The sequence below is a fragment of the Pseudomyrmex gracilis genome, unplaced genomic scaffold (genome assembly GCF_002006095.1).
Source record: "Pseudomyrmex gracilis isolate BER0280 unplaced genomic scaffold, ASM200609v1 scaffold_154, whole genome shotgun sequence".
NCBI classification, from domain to species: Eukaryota; Metazoa; Arthropoda; class Insecta; order Hymenoptera; family Formicidae; genus Pseudomyrmex; species Pseudomyrmex gracilis.
In genome coordinates, this window is record NW_018020738.1 from 304,343 (window position 1) to 321,098 (window position 16,756).

At 44.3% G+C, this 16,756-nt stretch overlaps 1 protein-coding gene across 6 annotated transcripts; it reads left to right on the forward strand.

The window, feature by feature from the left end:
• The first annotated feature begins 9,989 nt into the window (after positions 1-9,989).
• LOC109857288 lies at positions 9,990-16,739 on the forward strand. 6 transcript variants are annotated; one of them, XM_020433455.1, is made up of 5 exons: positions 9,990-10,092; positions 13,172-13,569; positions 14,338-14,569; positions 15,269-15,903; positions 16,031-16,739. In XM_020433455.1, the coding sequence occupies exons 1-5, from the start codon at positions 10,023-10,025 to the stop codon at positions 16,217-16,219; spliced, it is 1,524 nt and encodes a 507-aa protein (XP_020289044.1). In that variant the 5' UTR covers positions 9,990-10,022; the 3' UTR covers positions 16,220-16,739. The 6 variants fall into 6 exon arrangements, with proteins under 6 accessions (XP_020289044.1, XP_020289049.1, XP_020289046.1 ...); XM_020433460.1 differs by lacking the exon at positions 9,990-10,092 and adding an exon at positions 10,781-10,907; XM_020433457.1 differs by lacking the exon at positions 9,990-10,092 and adding an exon at positions 10,921-11,210.
• The last annotated feature ends 17 nt before the right edge of the window (positions 16,740-16,756 follow it).

Sequence of the window (16,756 nt, forward strand, 5' to 3'; positions counted from 1 at the left end):
AAAAAAAAAAAAAGCGCCTGAATAAAATGAAGTGATAAAGTATATTTTTTTGCGCGCGACCCCGAATGTTGTATGAAAATTCGTCGCCGATATTTCCGACAAGAGGTTTGACTTCGAGAATAGTTCGAGTAGCACCGGGAGAATTTAGCTCGAACAGCTCGAACGGCAACTTGCTAATTGCGCTTTAATCTGTCTCTAATCGAGTTCGACTTGAAGACGTTATAGCATATCGCGGTCGTTTTCGTCAATGATTTCGTCAAGCTGATGCTATTCCGGATCGTCGAAGGCGCGAGAAACAAGCTGGCGCAAATAATCAAGCGCGGGGTAATTAAAGGTGCTCTGATATCGTTTGAGATATAAAATTATCATCGCGCGGTGAACGCGACACTCGCGGCCCGCCCGGAGGTAATAAATGTTCCTTGCGCTAAGCTCAGCAAGTAATTACTTGTACTTCCTGCTTCGCAGTGATATACCTATGCTAATACAGTGCGATAGCAATTAAAGAGCCATTCCAACGAGAAAGAGAGAGAGAGAGACAGATAGATAGTTAGATCGAGAGAGAAGCGTCTATTAAAATCGTACGAGATACTCGGGCTTTCCGGTGAATTGCTTATTGAGCGTCTTGAGAAACTCCTTGATATCTCTCGTGGTTTATACAACTCGATTATTATCCTATTAATCACGGCGGTCATTAAATCACACGCATTATCTTATCGGACGTATTTAAATCTACTTTACCCAGATCTTTTTTGTTCTCGGAAGGAGAAAACAAAAATCATAAAATTGAACAAACTCGGCTCGATCGTCCGAATTTTAAATACACGCTTTTTATTTTTCCACCCAATACACGTGTTTGTGCTCGCGGAAACATCCGGGAGAGATCGAATGTTTCGCACACTTCGGCAAACTCATTTTCCGAACACGTCGCTCGGAATATACATCGTATCGATAGAATAGTTTGTTCAATTTGATCCGGTTTGCCGGATTTGTTTCGAGGCGCAAGAAACAGCTCGACAAACGGCAAGAAGTCGGTGCACGTTTCTCCCGTGCAAACTCGAGAGGACACGGATTCGGGAGACAGAGGTGGCGGGGTGGGTGGTTGCAAGACACGAGCAGCCCTTGAAAGCTCGAGCTGCAAATATAGAGCAAGTGCACTCTCCGATCCGAAGTAGAGAGAGAAAGAGATAGATATAGATAGATAGATAGATAGATATGAGAGAGAGAGAGAGAGAGAAAGAGATAGAAAGAGAGTAAGACTAGGGCGACGTTGTGCTCGAGAGCGCGCGACCCTATCTAACGGCTAGGATCTATATGTGGGGGACAAAATCGATGCCGCGCGAGAAACACAATATATATACTAGGTCGAATTCCGTGGAAACTAAGTAGGACAAAGAGGAATATATCCTATAGGCGAGAGAGTTTCTTTCCTTGCTTATATTCGGTCGCGAAATTTACACAAGCGCGCTCGCGCGAGAGACGCGCGATAAAATATTCATACATATGTGTACAATTATCGAAAAAAACATCAGTTACGTTAAACACTTATTTAAAGACCTTTGTTACACTCGTGTGTACATTTTATTCTGCTTAAATTAGAACAATGAAATTGACTTTTGACGCTTGAAAAAGTGAAACAAAAAAAAAACTAACAAGAAATAGAGGAAAAGCGATATGAAAGATCCAGGAAGAAGTTTTGGAAGAGCCATATTCATTTATTCGGCAGTTTCCGAGCGAATCTCACGGAAGTTTTAATTTTTATACAGCAACACTAGACGCGTGTCATCCACAAGCTTTTGACAGATTATTAAAAATAAATAGCGCCGGTGCATTGTATTAAAGATTTGGTCGTTGAAAAATAAATTTCTGGGTTTTATTTCTCTGTTTTTTAACATTTTTGTGTAAACAAACAACACAAAAAAATTATTATATCGTGATTTTATATATGTATTTATTCTTCTTAGTTATGTAAATATTTCTTATTCATAGCGTTAATTTGAGTTAGTGTATTTTGAGATTATAAGAGAAAGATTATTTTAAGAGGAAAAGTTTTGAAAGAGCCGGACTATAGTGTGATGTGTGTGTGTGTGTGTGTGTGAAAGAGCTGGCTACCAAACAATCAAAAAATCTTTTTAATAAAACATCTAACTCTGACAGTGAATGTAACGATGATTTGACTGATGATGTAACTTCAGATTCTGACAAAATATTATCAAAAATAAAAAAAAAAAATAAAAATAAAGAAAGAAAATAATAATAATAATTGTATAGTGTGCACTAAACGCTATAAAAAGAGTTAAGCAAATAGGCTTTCGGTGTAAACTTTGTTCTAGTTGGGAAATGTGGGATAAAAGGGGAGCTAAATTATTTTTGTCAAAATTGCTTCTAAAGATACTTTAAAAAGATCGAGTTTTTTTCTTCTCAATTGTAATTTTAAAGTTTTTTTGAAAGTTTGATTAATAAAGTAAAAGTTACTTCGATTTAAGCAAAAAGATACATAAAATATGTATAAATTTACGTTTTTGTTAATTTTGAAGAGATTGTTTTAAAACTAGTTTTAGCCTTTTTGTTAACAATTATGTTAATGTTTTGTTAACAATTGTATAACACTGTTTATTAATAGTTTGTTTATTATTTTGTTTATAAACAGTTAAAGGTTCTTGTTATAAGAAATCGGCTTTTTCATAACATTCGATGGCTCTTTCAATGCCATCATGTTGAGCCATCATGTTGTTCAATGCCATCGTGAAAGAGCCGAATTTTATTTTTTTTGTTTAAGTGAAAATATGTTTATTAAGCTTGTTGGGTTTTGTCTTTTTGTCTATTACATAACATAAAGGAATAAATAAACTACAAATTGGAACAATAAGCGTTATGTTTGATTGCTTTTCAAATAGTTTTTTTTTTTTCTTTTTATGTGGCTCTATACTATAAAACTGGCTCTTTCATGCCATTCTTCTCCTATACATGTATGTGAATTATTGTTCGTTAAAAAGCTTCACGGTTTAAAATACACTAGATTTAGACGACCCGGTGAATATGCAGCGTTCTGGATTACGACGGTGTACAAAATATTTTCAAAACAGTGGAGGAGAAGCTATTCCCTTGAAACTGTCCATGATGAAAAATAAAATCGATATGGTAGCGCACAGAGTGGATGGAAAATTTGCCTGCGAAGGACAACACTCGCATCGGACTACTGTTATATATTTTACTATATATATATATATATACATATTCGCGAAATATATAGATTTTTAGTACGGGAGAACAATATACACTCCCGAAAAAAAATCGCGCGTACAAAGCGACCTCGCCCCAGCGAATATGAACCTTTTTCGCATCTGCATCGCATATTCGTTATATTGTGTCAAACAACGAAACAAAATCACCATCATAAACGAAAATATTGTTAGTCCGGACCCGTTTTGCCGACTACAATAAACGTTTCTCCGCGCTTTATTAACTCGATCTCGTTACAGCGGAAATTTCGGTTTTCTGTTTTTCTTCCAACGTTTGCGTCGCGCGGTGGGAAAAAAAAAAAAAACTTTTACACGAAACAACAAAAAAAGTGATCTCGTCTGTATTGTCTGTGGAATAACATTTGTTCCGTGACTGATTCGCGCGCGCGCGCGTCCACAGTGACTCTCATATAGACGGCGCAATCAAGACCGAGAAGACCGTGTTGTCACATCGTGACAAAGATGGATCATCGCCTCGTTCCGACTGACGACGACGACGAGGCGATCGATCGTCAATCAGTCGGATTCGCGCGCCGCTTCGGAATCGCGTGCGTCACCCAGAGCTAATTTCACTGTTGTAATTAGCTTCGTTTATCGAACGTCCTTCCCGCTGTCGTTCGTAGATTACACCGTGGACGCGCGAACTGGTGTAATCCCCGCTCGTGTGCCGCCGGTGCAAACAATTAACGTTGTTCCGGTAACTTCGACGTGCAATTACCGCAATTTTCGCGTGCCGATACTTCGTCGTGCCCTTCGTCGCTGCCCTGCGGCAAACGTTGTACCACGGTATGTAATCTTGTTTGGGAAACTCACGCGTCGAGAAGTGCGTACTTCCTTAACGAAGTACGTACGTACGTACCGATTTGTTCGTTGATACTCTTTTGAGGGATTTGCATTGGAAGAGAGAAAAATCGTTGGCGCGCGTCGTGAAACCGTGTTCGAATTTCGTCGAAGCTGAAATTCGATCGTATTAACGCACGCGCGTTACAAAGGAAAAACCGAAACTGGAGAGATTTAACGAGGATGAGGGAAACGAGGTATTACGAGGATGAAAAAGGAATCTCATAAAAATACAGGAAGCCGTAAAGACGAGGAGAAACGCCCGATATTTCGAACGGTCTCTCCGCATTACCGAAGTCTAACGAGCAATGTCGCGGGATAACAAAGAGAGAAAAAGAGAGAAAAAGAGAACTTCTTTTATTACTTTTTCTTATTGCCTTCGCTCGTGAGAGCGAACGAGAATGGTAATTTTCGCGAAGGATTTCGCGTAACGGAAAAGCATTGTGCGAGCCATGAAACGCGTAAGGTGAAGCAGCGGGGAAAGAAGAAGAGGGTTTATTATTGTGTCTCGGAAAAGAGGAGAGGAGACAAACATCCCTTGTGTATGTGTGTGTGTGTGTGTGTGTATGTGACGAGGAAGCGGAAATTAACAAAAACAACCTCTCTGGGAAAAATGAAACGATAAGGAGCGACACACAGAGTGACGTATCCGTGAGCGAGTCCCGCTCGGATAATTAACAAAAACGAGAAGGGATTCGTCCTCTGAGGATTACGTCACGAAAAGCGCGCGACGTAAATGCATACAAAAGTCCGCGATTAATGAAAACAATGAGAAAAAAAATCTTCTCAAATCTTCGATTCCGTAAGGGAACATCTGAGCCTGAATTAAATAAATGTCTCCGGGACGAGAGAGAAAGAGAGAGAGAGAGAGAAACAACAAAATGCTAATTCGACCTGCGCGAGGGAAAACTTTCTGGCGGTCCTTAATTTTCTCTCTACAAATAAACCTTCGCCCGCGGGTTGCGAAATTAACGTGTCTCCGACACGGTCGAAATGCGTAATCAATTTTTTTGTACACGTGTGACCACACGCTTCGCTGCGTAACAACGTCCAGAAACGCGCGCGCGCGCGCACATACACACGTGCGTGCGCTTAAATACATCGCTTCGCACAGACGAGAGTTGGTCAGTGGCAAAAATGCCGAATCGTGTGCTATGTTAACGAGCGTGTCTAACGGAGGTTAACGACGTACTGTTCTCTTTAACTCCGGGGTATCTCGAGAGGCGACTGCCTTTGCGCTCGCAAAGTTCAGATAACGAGGCAATTTCATCAAGAAGAGAGAGAGAGAGAGAGAGGATTTTACGTGCGCCGTCGATTATGCCGCTTCGATTAAAGTTGGGGGGAAGGGGGTTAATTTAACTTTTTTCCTGGGACGCCTCCGAGAGAGATCGGGAATATTACTAAGTTTCTCCGTGCGGACTCCGATAAGGGGGACGATAAACGTACGTTTAATCACTGTGGTTTTATTCCGCGGATGCGCTTACTCAATAATCAATAGATGTAAAAGATCGGAAAGACACACATAAACTCGCTTGTGTGACGCTTACGCCGATCGCAAATAACAAATGTGTTTGAGAAAATTTGTATTTTTTTAATTTTTTTTTCCGATCAGCGCAAAGATTGTTGCAACTTTTCTTTCTCGCGCGAAGAAGCGAATCGACGATATGGCGTTTAAAAATTTTCCAGTTTTTCACAACGCGTCGCAAATAATTTTTTCTCAGTTACAGATCTGTCTCTAGACTCGAGGAAACTGTCGATCGATTCTCCGATACGCCGCTAAATTAACTGCTAATACAATTCGCAAACTGTTATCTCGGTAATGTGATCGCGCTTTTCTATCGGAGAACAAAAAAACCCGCGGGATTTCTTCAAGCGATTTGCGCTTTGTTGCAAGATTCTTCACGTGTACATCTCTAAAAGAACATATCGAAAAAAATCGCGTCGATGAATCGCCACGTTCGTCAATTTCGATTGAGCGCGCGCGCCCGCGCTCGCGTTCAAGAGAAACAAGAGCGAGTTTACGCACGGCGGCGTGTGCAATAAACACGTAGTATACGCGCGTACTACGCGCGTACTACGTTCGTCTTATGAATGAGGCCGCGCGCCAAAGAGCTCGAGGACCTCTCGACTTTAGCTGGGAAATTGACGCGAAGCAAAAATTTATTTCTCTTTAAGACATTTCGCGCGACGCACACGTGATGTGTGTGTGTGTGAGTGTGTTTTTTTTATTAACTCACCTATGCAGTGAGATACAGAAAATTTGTTATTGCGCGAAAAGACGGAAATAAAGTCGAACTGAGATGCGAAATGAGGGAGGCGAGCGCGCACAGAGGAAACAAGAGAAAAACGTCTGCAAAAGTCAGCTCTTATTCGCGCGATTATACTCCGAGGTAATATTCAGACACTTCTCACGCGGAGAGAATAATTTATTTTCTTTCTCTCCCGTTTGCCATTTCTATACTACAAAAACTACGGATCTTTTAAACAAGCCACAACGTGATCGAAACAATTTTAAAGCCCGTCGTCGGGCCGCCACGTGACAGTCGCGCTATCGAACGCGCGCGACCGGATCGCGCCGAAATCCGAAACACGCTCCACGGGGGAGCGTTCTTTACACGCTACCAAAAGGGTAAAGAAACAAGCGAGCGCGCGTTTACTTACATTGTTTGCTCTTCTCGGCGACGACGACGTTGGCCGACAGCAGTCCGAGGGAAGCGACGATCATCGTTATTAGCAGGCGATGAGCGCGCGTCGTCCTCCGCCGCCACGGCGGTACGGTCATTCCCCAGGACATCGCCGACATGTCCGGGCGCGTGTTCGCCGGCGCGCCTCACCACTCGCGGGCGAACCGGCTTCTTCTCTTCCGCGTACTCACCGCCGCACCCGCGCCACCGCGATACATAACCTCGCGAGACGCGGCGATGCGGCGCGACGGGTACGCGCGATCCTCCGCTCGTTCGCGCGCCGCCCAAGGCGGCACGGCACGACGCGCCGCGACACTACTGCTCTTATATATCTCGGAAGCGAGGGACCGATCGGCACGCACCGAGATCGGACACCGTCCGGTCGCGGCTTTATATCTGATGCGAGCTATATCCGCGGACGACGGTGTTCGTTTCGTGAACGCGCGGACGTAATTGACATTCGGCTCGACGCTCGGCCGACTTTAATGCGATGACACACGGATTCGCGCGTGACTCGACGCACTTCGACGATGATGTACCGACGACGATGACGACAATGACGACGACGACGACGACGACGACGACGATCGCCGACCGTCTCTCACGGTTTTCGCGCACTACCGTCGCGCCGCTATCGATCCGTTGCCGCCGCCGAATGAACGAACACCCTTTTCGCCACCCCCTCGCGACACCGCGAACAAGCACCCTCGTCGGCATACCGCCATCTTGCCACGCGTGCGCCGCACCTGTTCGAACTCGGACACTCGAGCGCGGATGTGAGATCGAGGGACGCGCGGTTTTTTGGGGGCGGGAAGGGGGGGGGGAAATACACAGGGAGTATAGATGGGTTACATCGAGATGTTGGTCTTCTTGGGGGGTTGTTTGCGCAGATAGAAGAAACATAGACGCGCGGGGACGCGAAAAGAGAGAGAGAGAGAGTCTCGGAAATCCTCTTGAGATTTTAACGCGACGTCGCGCGAGATGTAACTTACCTTTCGAGATCGTACTCTTCGCACTCGAACGAAGAACGTGACTTTCATAGAAATGATTTACTTAGAAATAAGCCGGTCTCTTCCCTCCCCTTCCGAATGTTTCCAGTTCCTCGCGTTCTTCCGGCCGGCTCTCACGTTTTTATTTTCCCGCGACTGTTTGATAGAAATATTATATCCTGTTTGTTTTTTGTTCCTTCTCACGCGAGAATAAACAAAGCACACGGAAAAAAACAAACAAACAAATAAAACAAATTACTAATTAACTTTTATTTGCTTTTAATTTACAAAACGTGAAATATCCTCTTATCGCACAAATGCACATAAATATGCAATAATATTTAAGTTAAGTTTTTAATATAAAAAATAGTTTTTAATATTAAAAAATTCTTTCTTCAAGCACGCATATTATTGTTTTTGTTGCCGTCGAAATGGGAGTACGTCGAAGAGATTTCTCGTCGGTAAATTTGTGTATTTTCATGACCTAAAAATAGAAATTTTTATTTATCGTGCGTAGAAAAAAAAAAAAAAAAAAATCTGGCGCATCAAAGGCTGAGATAAAGTATGTGAAAAATGCGGAATGTGTAAGATAGCAATGTTGGCGCGACGAAAAAATGCGCGGACCTATCTGATAGAATGCACGAGGAATTTCCCGGTGCGGCAAGTCCAAGTCCAAGTTTCGCACGACAGATCGCAGTAAAAAAAAACAAAAACAAAAAAAAGTAGCACTCCGATCATCGTCAAAGCTGCGTTAATGAGAGAGTTGCCAATCCGCTATCTGTGCATTGTACATTATCTCGTACACGTACCCTACCACGATACGATCGCATCGAAGCAACAATTCCAACATGCGAGCTATCGAGCGAATAAACTAAACGGGAAAAATTCATTCACCGTTTCAAAAAAAAAAAAAAAAACAGAAGGAAAAACAAAAAATACATTCGTGTCGTTTGATGTTATTATTCAACGACTCTACGTGGTGTTAATTTCAAACTCGCGCGTGCGGATATTTAATTGCGACTCTTCTCCTTTTCTCGACCGCGAAACGCGCATCCGCGTTCACGACGAATGCGAAGCGGTCGATCTAATTCGCGTTATCGCTGCAAAAATAATCGATATTGCGATCTCCCTGCCTGATAAGGCAAGGTCAGCCTTAATCGGAATTACGAGGTAAACCGCGTATACACCGGCTGGCGTAAAATATTTCCACGTCTTTAGTTAGAACCGCGAATGTGAACGGCGAATGAAAATTAATTTTTTTTATTTTTTTTATCACGCCTTGTCATGAAATTCCAACTGATGTGCGGGGACAAATGTTCGCGCAACATTCGTTTCGGCAAGCGTGCGTAACAATAAAACAACAAATTCGGCGTTTGCATTCGCCGGTTATTGTGATTTCGCTGCCGAATCGGCTCTCCGGAGACGTGTGAATTATAAACAACACGCACCGCGCACCCCCCTGCTATTCAAATATTCTCTCTGCGGACTTGTTTTAGATAATTCAACAGAATGTCAAGAAGAGCGCTACATAACAAATCGTCCGTATAATACACAACTATATATATATATATATATATATATGTATATATTATTTTATGCGCTTATACTTGTCACAAGCGCGTGGGAATTTCCGTGGGTTTAAACATTCGCGCGGTCTCTTCTTCTTAATTTGAATGTCACCGCTCGCGTTGAAATATTTAATTGCGCACATTTCGTAAATACGCGAGAGATACTCGTATCTCTCGCAAAAGTTTCGGTCGCGCGATCTCGGCGGCGCGTGTTATCGCCGCTCGATCTCGACCGCGATGCATCCGTTACACCTGATAGCGAGCACAGCGCGCGCGCGCGCTCGGCCGCGTTGATAACGTTATCGATGATGCGCGATCATTTTTCTCCCTCGATCAAGGCCTGTCGACGTCACACTGATGAATATTCCCCGATTAAATGGCGTCCGAAAATTCTGTCCCTTTGACCGATCGCCCGGTCGCGGTCAGATCGACCGAACTTTGACCGTAAAAATCCCTCGCCCAAAACGAAAATCAGCATGTAGTCTCGAATACTCTGTATACACATTAATGGCTCGGTACCCCATCAATCGTACCCCTAGACCACAGGCTGACTAACTCTACGACGCTCTATTAGAAAAGACAATCCGCGCCGCAACGGACGATCTACCGATAGCGCTGCCGTGTCGGCAGTAGCGTTTTATCTTCCGTAGCGCGCTTCCGCGAGGACACGTCGCGTTTCGCACATTTTTTTTAACGTCTTGTATGCACAAAGAAAGATCAGTTTGCGACGATTCGTTGTCAAGATGCTGCGACTCCGAAGATCGTCTCGCTGGTAATTGATTGGTTTTTTTTTTTTTTAGTGTTCAAAAAACACAGAATCAGCTCGAGATTCGCGACATTGCACGCTTCCTGTTTTTTTTTTTTTTTTACGCACCGGGATTTCCGAGTGATAACTAAAAGTGATCGCGGCAGCTGTGATCGATAATTAGACACTTGCGTTTATGTTAATTAAGCGCAGCGAAGCTTATCTCGACGTCCGTCGAGAGTAATTTATTAAAGAGAAAAAGAAAGAGAGAGGGAGAGAGAGAGAGAGAGAAAAAAAAGACGCCGGAAGGAAGCCATTACCTGTTATCTTGAGATAACTGGATTCGCTAAAAATACACGCTTTACGTGTGATGTTAATTAAGCGAGTTCTTGATTGATCTTAACGCGCTAAAATAATTATTCTAATTTTTTACAACAGAAAATCGCAACAAAATCTCTAAATGACTATTCGTCGCGTTTCTTTCGTCCTTTCGGCGCGCAAGGCTCTCTTTCGGAGAGAGCTTTCAGCCTGTTCGGCAACATCGCGACTCTCGATTATACAAAAAAAACCGATACATGTGTATACAATACATACACACGTATGTATGTATATATTCGCAACGCGGTTGAAATTATCACGGTACACACGGGTCAGCGAGTTATCGTGAATACATGGAAGCCTCGCGGACGCGTTGTTTCGTGTCAGTCGGCAAGAATCAACGCGATCAAGCGCACACGAGCTTTGCACGAGCGCGAGTTCACGTCGAGTGACGTGAAGAAATAATAAACGTGTTTCTCGTACGAGAGAGAGAAAGAGAGAGAGACTGAGAGAGAGAGAGAGAGGTAAAATAGCAAGTTCACGTGTTGTGCGTGATTGCGCGAGAACCTCGTATACAGAAACTCGAAACACTTCGACCGCCCGAGTCCTTCGCGGTTCGTAACCGAAGAGCGATGACGAATCGGCGTATTGATCGGTAGTATAATATAGATCCGTTCACAAGGTCTACGTTCTCCACAATATATCAATATATTACGTGTTACGCGAATTTCTTCCTTACGCGTACGCGTTCTCGGAGCGGTGTGCTCTCAGTTAGGGCGAAATGGGCGGGACATTAACAGTCAATCGAAAAGAAAATAGACTCGCTGGTAAGTCACGAGAAATGTGGTTTTAACTTTCTAGTCGAAAGCCAGAGGGAGAGTATCGTCTGAGAAAAAGAAGTAACTCGAGTCTCTCTCTCTCTCTCTCTCTCTCTCTCTCTATCTGTCTCGTTTTCCTTGTCTGTATCGAACAGCGAGCCGCCGAAATGAGCTTATTCGCGATTCCGTGCTGTTTACTCAGCCTGAAGTAACTCGTTGGAAACACGTCGTCGCGCGTCGGTCGCGAGGAAGAGACGTATAATTGTTGTCGCGCTTTGTAAAAGTGGGCAGAGATATTTTCTGGCGTGCGTGAGGAGATAGCGATTTTTACTACCGATTGATTATTATACGTACGCGGCGAAGAAGTTTCGCGCGCGCGCGGATAATTGCGCGATCGTTACAGATCGCGGAGAACGAGGAAAGGAATAAAAGAAAAAAAAAAAGAGGAAATTAACCGCAGAAACCGCAACGCAAATGCCCGTCGTCGCCGATGCCCGACGACGACGGAGCCGAGCTGGCGGAGGTGTGCGAGAGTGGGAAATGAGGGATTATTAAATTAGAGTAACCATGACGACCGGTGGTCAAGGAAATGGGTGAGACCGCGGACAGTCGAAGAGCGACGAAGCCGGACGACGCGTTTAAAAGGCTATCAATTGGCGGCGGTTTTTGTGATCGCGACGAAATATGACACGCGGCGACGAAGTTAGCAGTCCGAGGAACGCGATCTCAGTCCGGGAAATGTGACGACGATCACGCGCGCCGATCGGGACGCAGTGTGGCCGCTTACGCGCGACGAGGAAGAGAGTCCCGTCTCGATTTTTGTTCTCGAAACGAAATCGACTCTTCCCCGACGACTGTCGCGCGTGTTTGTTTAATTTTAAACCGAACGTCGAGTGTCGTCGCGAGCACATCAGTCGGAGAGAGATTGATGTGAGTAGAGCGATCGCGATCGCGATGGAATTAGTGGAGAGAGCGATACTGTTGAATCTGCCCTTCCTGACATGTGTGTAACTGTGACTTATCTTTTTGAGTTTCCCCGCACATTCTTTTCTCACTCTCTCTCAGTGTATAAACTAGTAAAACAGAGAAGAGAAAACTACGTACGGAGTAGTTTTTTTTTTTTTTTTTTTTTTTTTCATGTAGTTCTTTTTCTGTAAAAGAAAGAAGAAGAAGAGACCGGAGAGCGCAACGAATGTAAAATTTACAGTTGTATTATCACGGTTAAACACGTTTGCGCGCTATTAAATTTTGAAGTGCGGGAAACGTTGCGTACGAGATTTCTGACGAGAATTTCACATCGTTTGTTCAGCACCTCATATTCAACACTAAGCGCGTGCTTAACGTGTAAAGGATATAAGGTAGTTGAAACTTTGCGCGAGCGCTTCCAACTGTAAAGACGGCGGTGGTACACACACTCGCCAGTTTCCGCGATTCATGAGAGATTTACCGTTTGACGTTTTAACACTTCGCAGACTTTGCTTGCGTTTACACACGCCGCATATTAGTTAAAACTCGTTACGCTTAATTTATTCCTTTTTAATTACTCACACATTGTGTATCTCTGATTAATTTATTAATTCATCGCACTCTTGTAATCATCGTGTAATACAAAAAAAAAGACAGAGTCTTTTCTATCTCGAGTATCGTCGAATTTTTTTTTTGAACGTGTTTTGCAGAGACGAGACGCGAATTTCCGTCGACAAGAATCGCGCGCGAGTTTTGTCATTGACAAATTGAGACGCGTTGGAATTTATTATCGGAAAAATCCGAGATATATATATATATATATATATATAGCGCGGAATTCATCATGCGCGAATTTCGCGCGCGAAACGAAATAAGCGCGCGAAATTCGCTTTCAACGCGCGGAGAAATTACGCGAGATTCGGAGCAATTCTCCCGAGCGAAACTCGATTTCTTTCCGCACGTCAATCCGCACGTCCGCCGTCCGGGGGGTTCTTTCTTTGCAGGCGGGATTTTCAACGCGGTAAAATCTGCACGCGCGCCACGTCGATTGGAAAACGTCAAGGATCGCCGAGCGATGTTCCATCTGGACGGAAGAAACGGCGGCACCAACACCGACGTCGTCGTCGCCGCGACGAAATACGACGACTCGTCCACGTCGTCGTCAAACGAAGAAGAGAATTTCGACTGGTGGCTGATGAACGATCGGGAAATCACGGTATCGTCGAGATCGCGTCGCCGACGGACGGTCCATCGATCATCGTCGAACGACAGGCGCAGTTTCGCGCGAAACGCGTCGAAACGGGAGCCCGAGAGCGGAATCAGCGAGGAACTCGAGCTCGGCTCGCTCACGCGGGATAACGATCTGGATATCGATCTGATCGAGAAGGACGCCGTTGAAACGGTGGGTATGGGGGCGGGGGAACGGAAGCTTTTCTTTTTTTCTTTTTCTTTTTTTTTTTTTTATCACCACAGAGTGTACCGCAATGTTAAACTTACCAAAGTTCCTCCTTCCGGAGGAAGTTCTTCGGTGGGGAATTCAAAGCCGTGCGCGAACACGTGGTTGCACTTTACGTGCGAAACATTTGTGGAACTTCCTCACGGCGATGCAAAAATTTGTGACATTTGTTTGCACGGCCGCTCTTTCACTATACGTGCGTAGCGTAAACTAATAATCATGTCGCCCGAGTTCGACGGTCGAGAGAGACGGTCACACACACATTTGGCGTTCTTTTTTCTTTATCTTTGCATATCGTAATTCTGTTGATAAACCAACCGTATCGCGCGCGCTTAATTGCAATCAATTCGATTATCGTATCGCGAGATAGTTCGGTTAATTAAATAATTTAAGTAAATAAGCGTGTAAAAAATCTGATTTCGCGCGGATCGAATCGATGCGTTACTTTGTACGCGGCGGCAAACAGCACCACTGCGGTTTTTTGCTTCGTTTCACAAAAACAGGAGTAACTTCTCGCACAACTTTCCGCGATAAGAAATGTCTTCTTGCGTGTTTCGTAAATTTTTTACACCAACGTGTTTTCGTCGCTCGTAGAACGACGTTTGTTGTTGCCGCGCGGATTTTCAGAGAGCTCCGGGTCTCTCTCCGGAGTGAGACCTGAGAACGGCACGGAGAGAGACACGACGCTAATAAATAATTCCGTGCGACACGCAGAGCGATTTGCCCGCGACCGACAGCAGCGAGGGCAGCATCCGGGAAGAATCCGAGACCAGAGCCGCCTGCTACACACCCGAGAGGCTGATCAGGTCCCAGAAATACCGGATACTCGTGCCGTCGCCCCGATGTTTTATCTTCCCGAGATTCGTGGCGGAGAACGGGAGCGGAGAGCGGAGGTTTCGCCATTGTCGGAAACGGTTGAGCTGCCTCATCGATTCCAAGCAAATTGGTATAATCTGAGTTTTTCATCATCTTCCTCTTCTGTTTTCTTTTTTTTTTGTCGCCGATGATCGCAACGTTTTCTTTCTTAAACTTGCATGTGTGTGTGTGTGTATGAGCGCGCGCGCGCTGAGCCAAGCTCGACTTCCTCCATCTCCTTCCTCGGTCCCACGGTAGCACCTGACCTAATAAAGTTTCGCGGTTTACCAATGCGCGGGAATCGAGTTGCTTGACGTATCGCGATTTACTTCGTTTCCTCTTCCCCCGGCGAGCTTTGTGCGAAAGACGCCGAGTAGCGTGAGACTGCAAAACTGCCACGAGCATTGTTGGGCGGGCGCGCGCGCTAACGGCCGGAGGGGTCACGTTCTCGATGAGAGGGTCCATGCGCGGGGGAGGATGTGAGGAAAGCTAACAGAACCCCGAGATTCAAGCGATGACCCGAATCGAAAATGTTTTATCCCCTGCACGTGAACGTGTATAAATTGATGATAAAAATCATGACAAAAAATATTTATATAAAATATATGTGTATATTAATTTATATAAAATATTTATACAAAATATTTATATAAAATAAAATACATTTAAATTTTACTTGCAAGTTTTCACAATATAATTTTCGATATTGCTTCTTGTAACAATTTTGTTGTATTTTTTACACTTCCTCGTAACAAGAGCGTAAATTGCCCGTGTATATTTTTGAACGCAGGTGCCACGCAGCTGAAGATGCTCCTGAACTTACCGATCGCGGATGCGAGAACGCGCGCGGTCTCCTCGCCGATTTTCGGACAGGAGCGATGCAACGTCGTCGGTGATTGCAACGACAACAAACCGTCGAACGATGATCTTCATCTGGGCGACAAGAGCGCGCGAACGATCAGCAGTAGATCGAGTTACGACATATTGAACTCTACCTGGGACTACGATTGCAAAGGTCTCACCGTCCGTCCACCTTCCCTGGACGACACCTCCGGCATACAGAGCACCGATTGGAGCCTGGAGACGCAGAGCGACACGCGTAACACGCCAATGTGTCTCTGCGACGAGCTGGCGGTTGCGTTGGATCGAGGGACCGCCATCAACAACAAAGTAGCGTCTATTCTTGAGAGCCTGCGGAGCGATCCCGAAAACGCGACGGCGCTTTCAAAAAATGAGGACCGATTCCGCAATGAAATTCCGTCCTTTCACGATCAGTTAACGAGACTGACCATAGAAACGAACGGGACGACGGTTTCCGACGATGCGAATAATTGGTTGCACCGTCTTCGCGATAAAATAAAACGGCTGCGGCTCGCCAACAAAGAGATCCACCGAGATATACGCGATTTGTGTACAGACTTTCAGGTAAATCAGTTGCGAAAGTGGTTCTGTATATTATTATTATTTTTTTTTTTTTCTAGAAAGAACATGTAAAACTTTACCGACAACATTGAGTTTAATTGCAAGTTTTTTAATTGATGTGAAATTATAGCGCGACGAAGAAAAAACGATGAATTTGTCGAACAGTGCGAGGCATCTGCTGCAGGACGTCTGCGAGTTGCGGTATCTCGACGATCTGTTGAAGCTCTTGAAGGGAGAACCTGACAGAATCTCCAAGAGAAATTGGCCGTTTGTTCTGAGACACAGCGAACCTCACGAAGAGTTGAATCTAATCATCTAATTACATGTGTCAAAGATCACTGCAGATTTGAAGAATTTGTGATCGTACGGTCTCTCCAAGGTCGTTGTGAACAAATACTCAAAGTTTCTTTTTTTCGCGATTTCTACAAGTGTACGTACTTACAGCAGAACGCAATTGTTCTTGCAAATCGGTTTCAAAATGTTTCTAAAGCAAGTGAAATCGGACCTGATTTCTTGTCAAAAATATATTGATGTACTTTGTGATACTTTATCGGGCAAGAGTAAAAAATCTCGTACATCATCATATACATGATATAATCACGCTCACGATAAAAACACCGCATTTTATAACACACTCCGATTACACTTACGTAATATCCGCGCGTGTGTTTCTTCTACAAAAAAGTTTAATAAATCTTTTTTTAATACGCGAGGTATCGAAACTTAGAATCTCGCATTTATTTACATGTCTAGTCTAGAAAAACCAGGACACTTTTTTTTTTATTGCTAAACCAATTTATTATTTATACATTGTATATATATATACAGGGTGTCCCAGAATTGCCGTACAATCTCT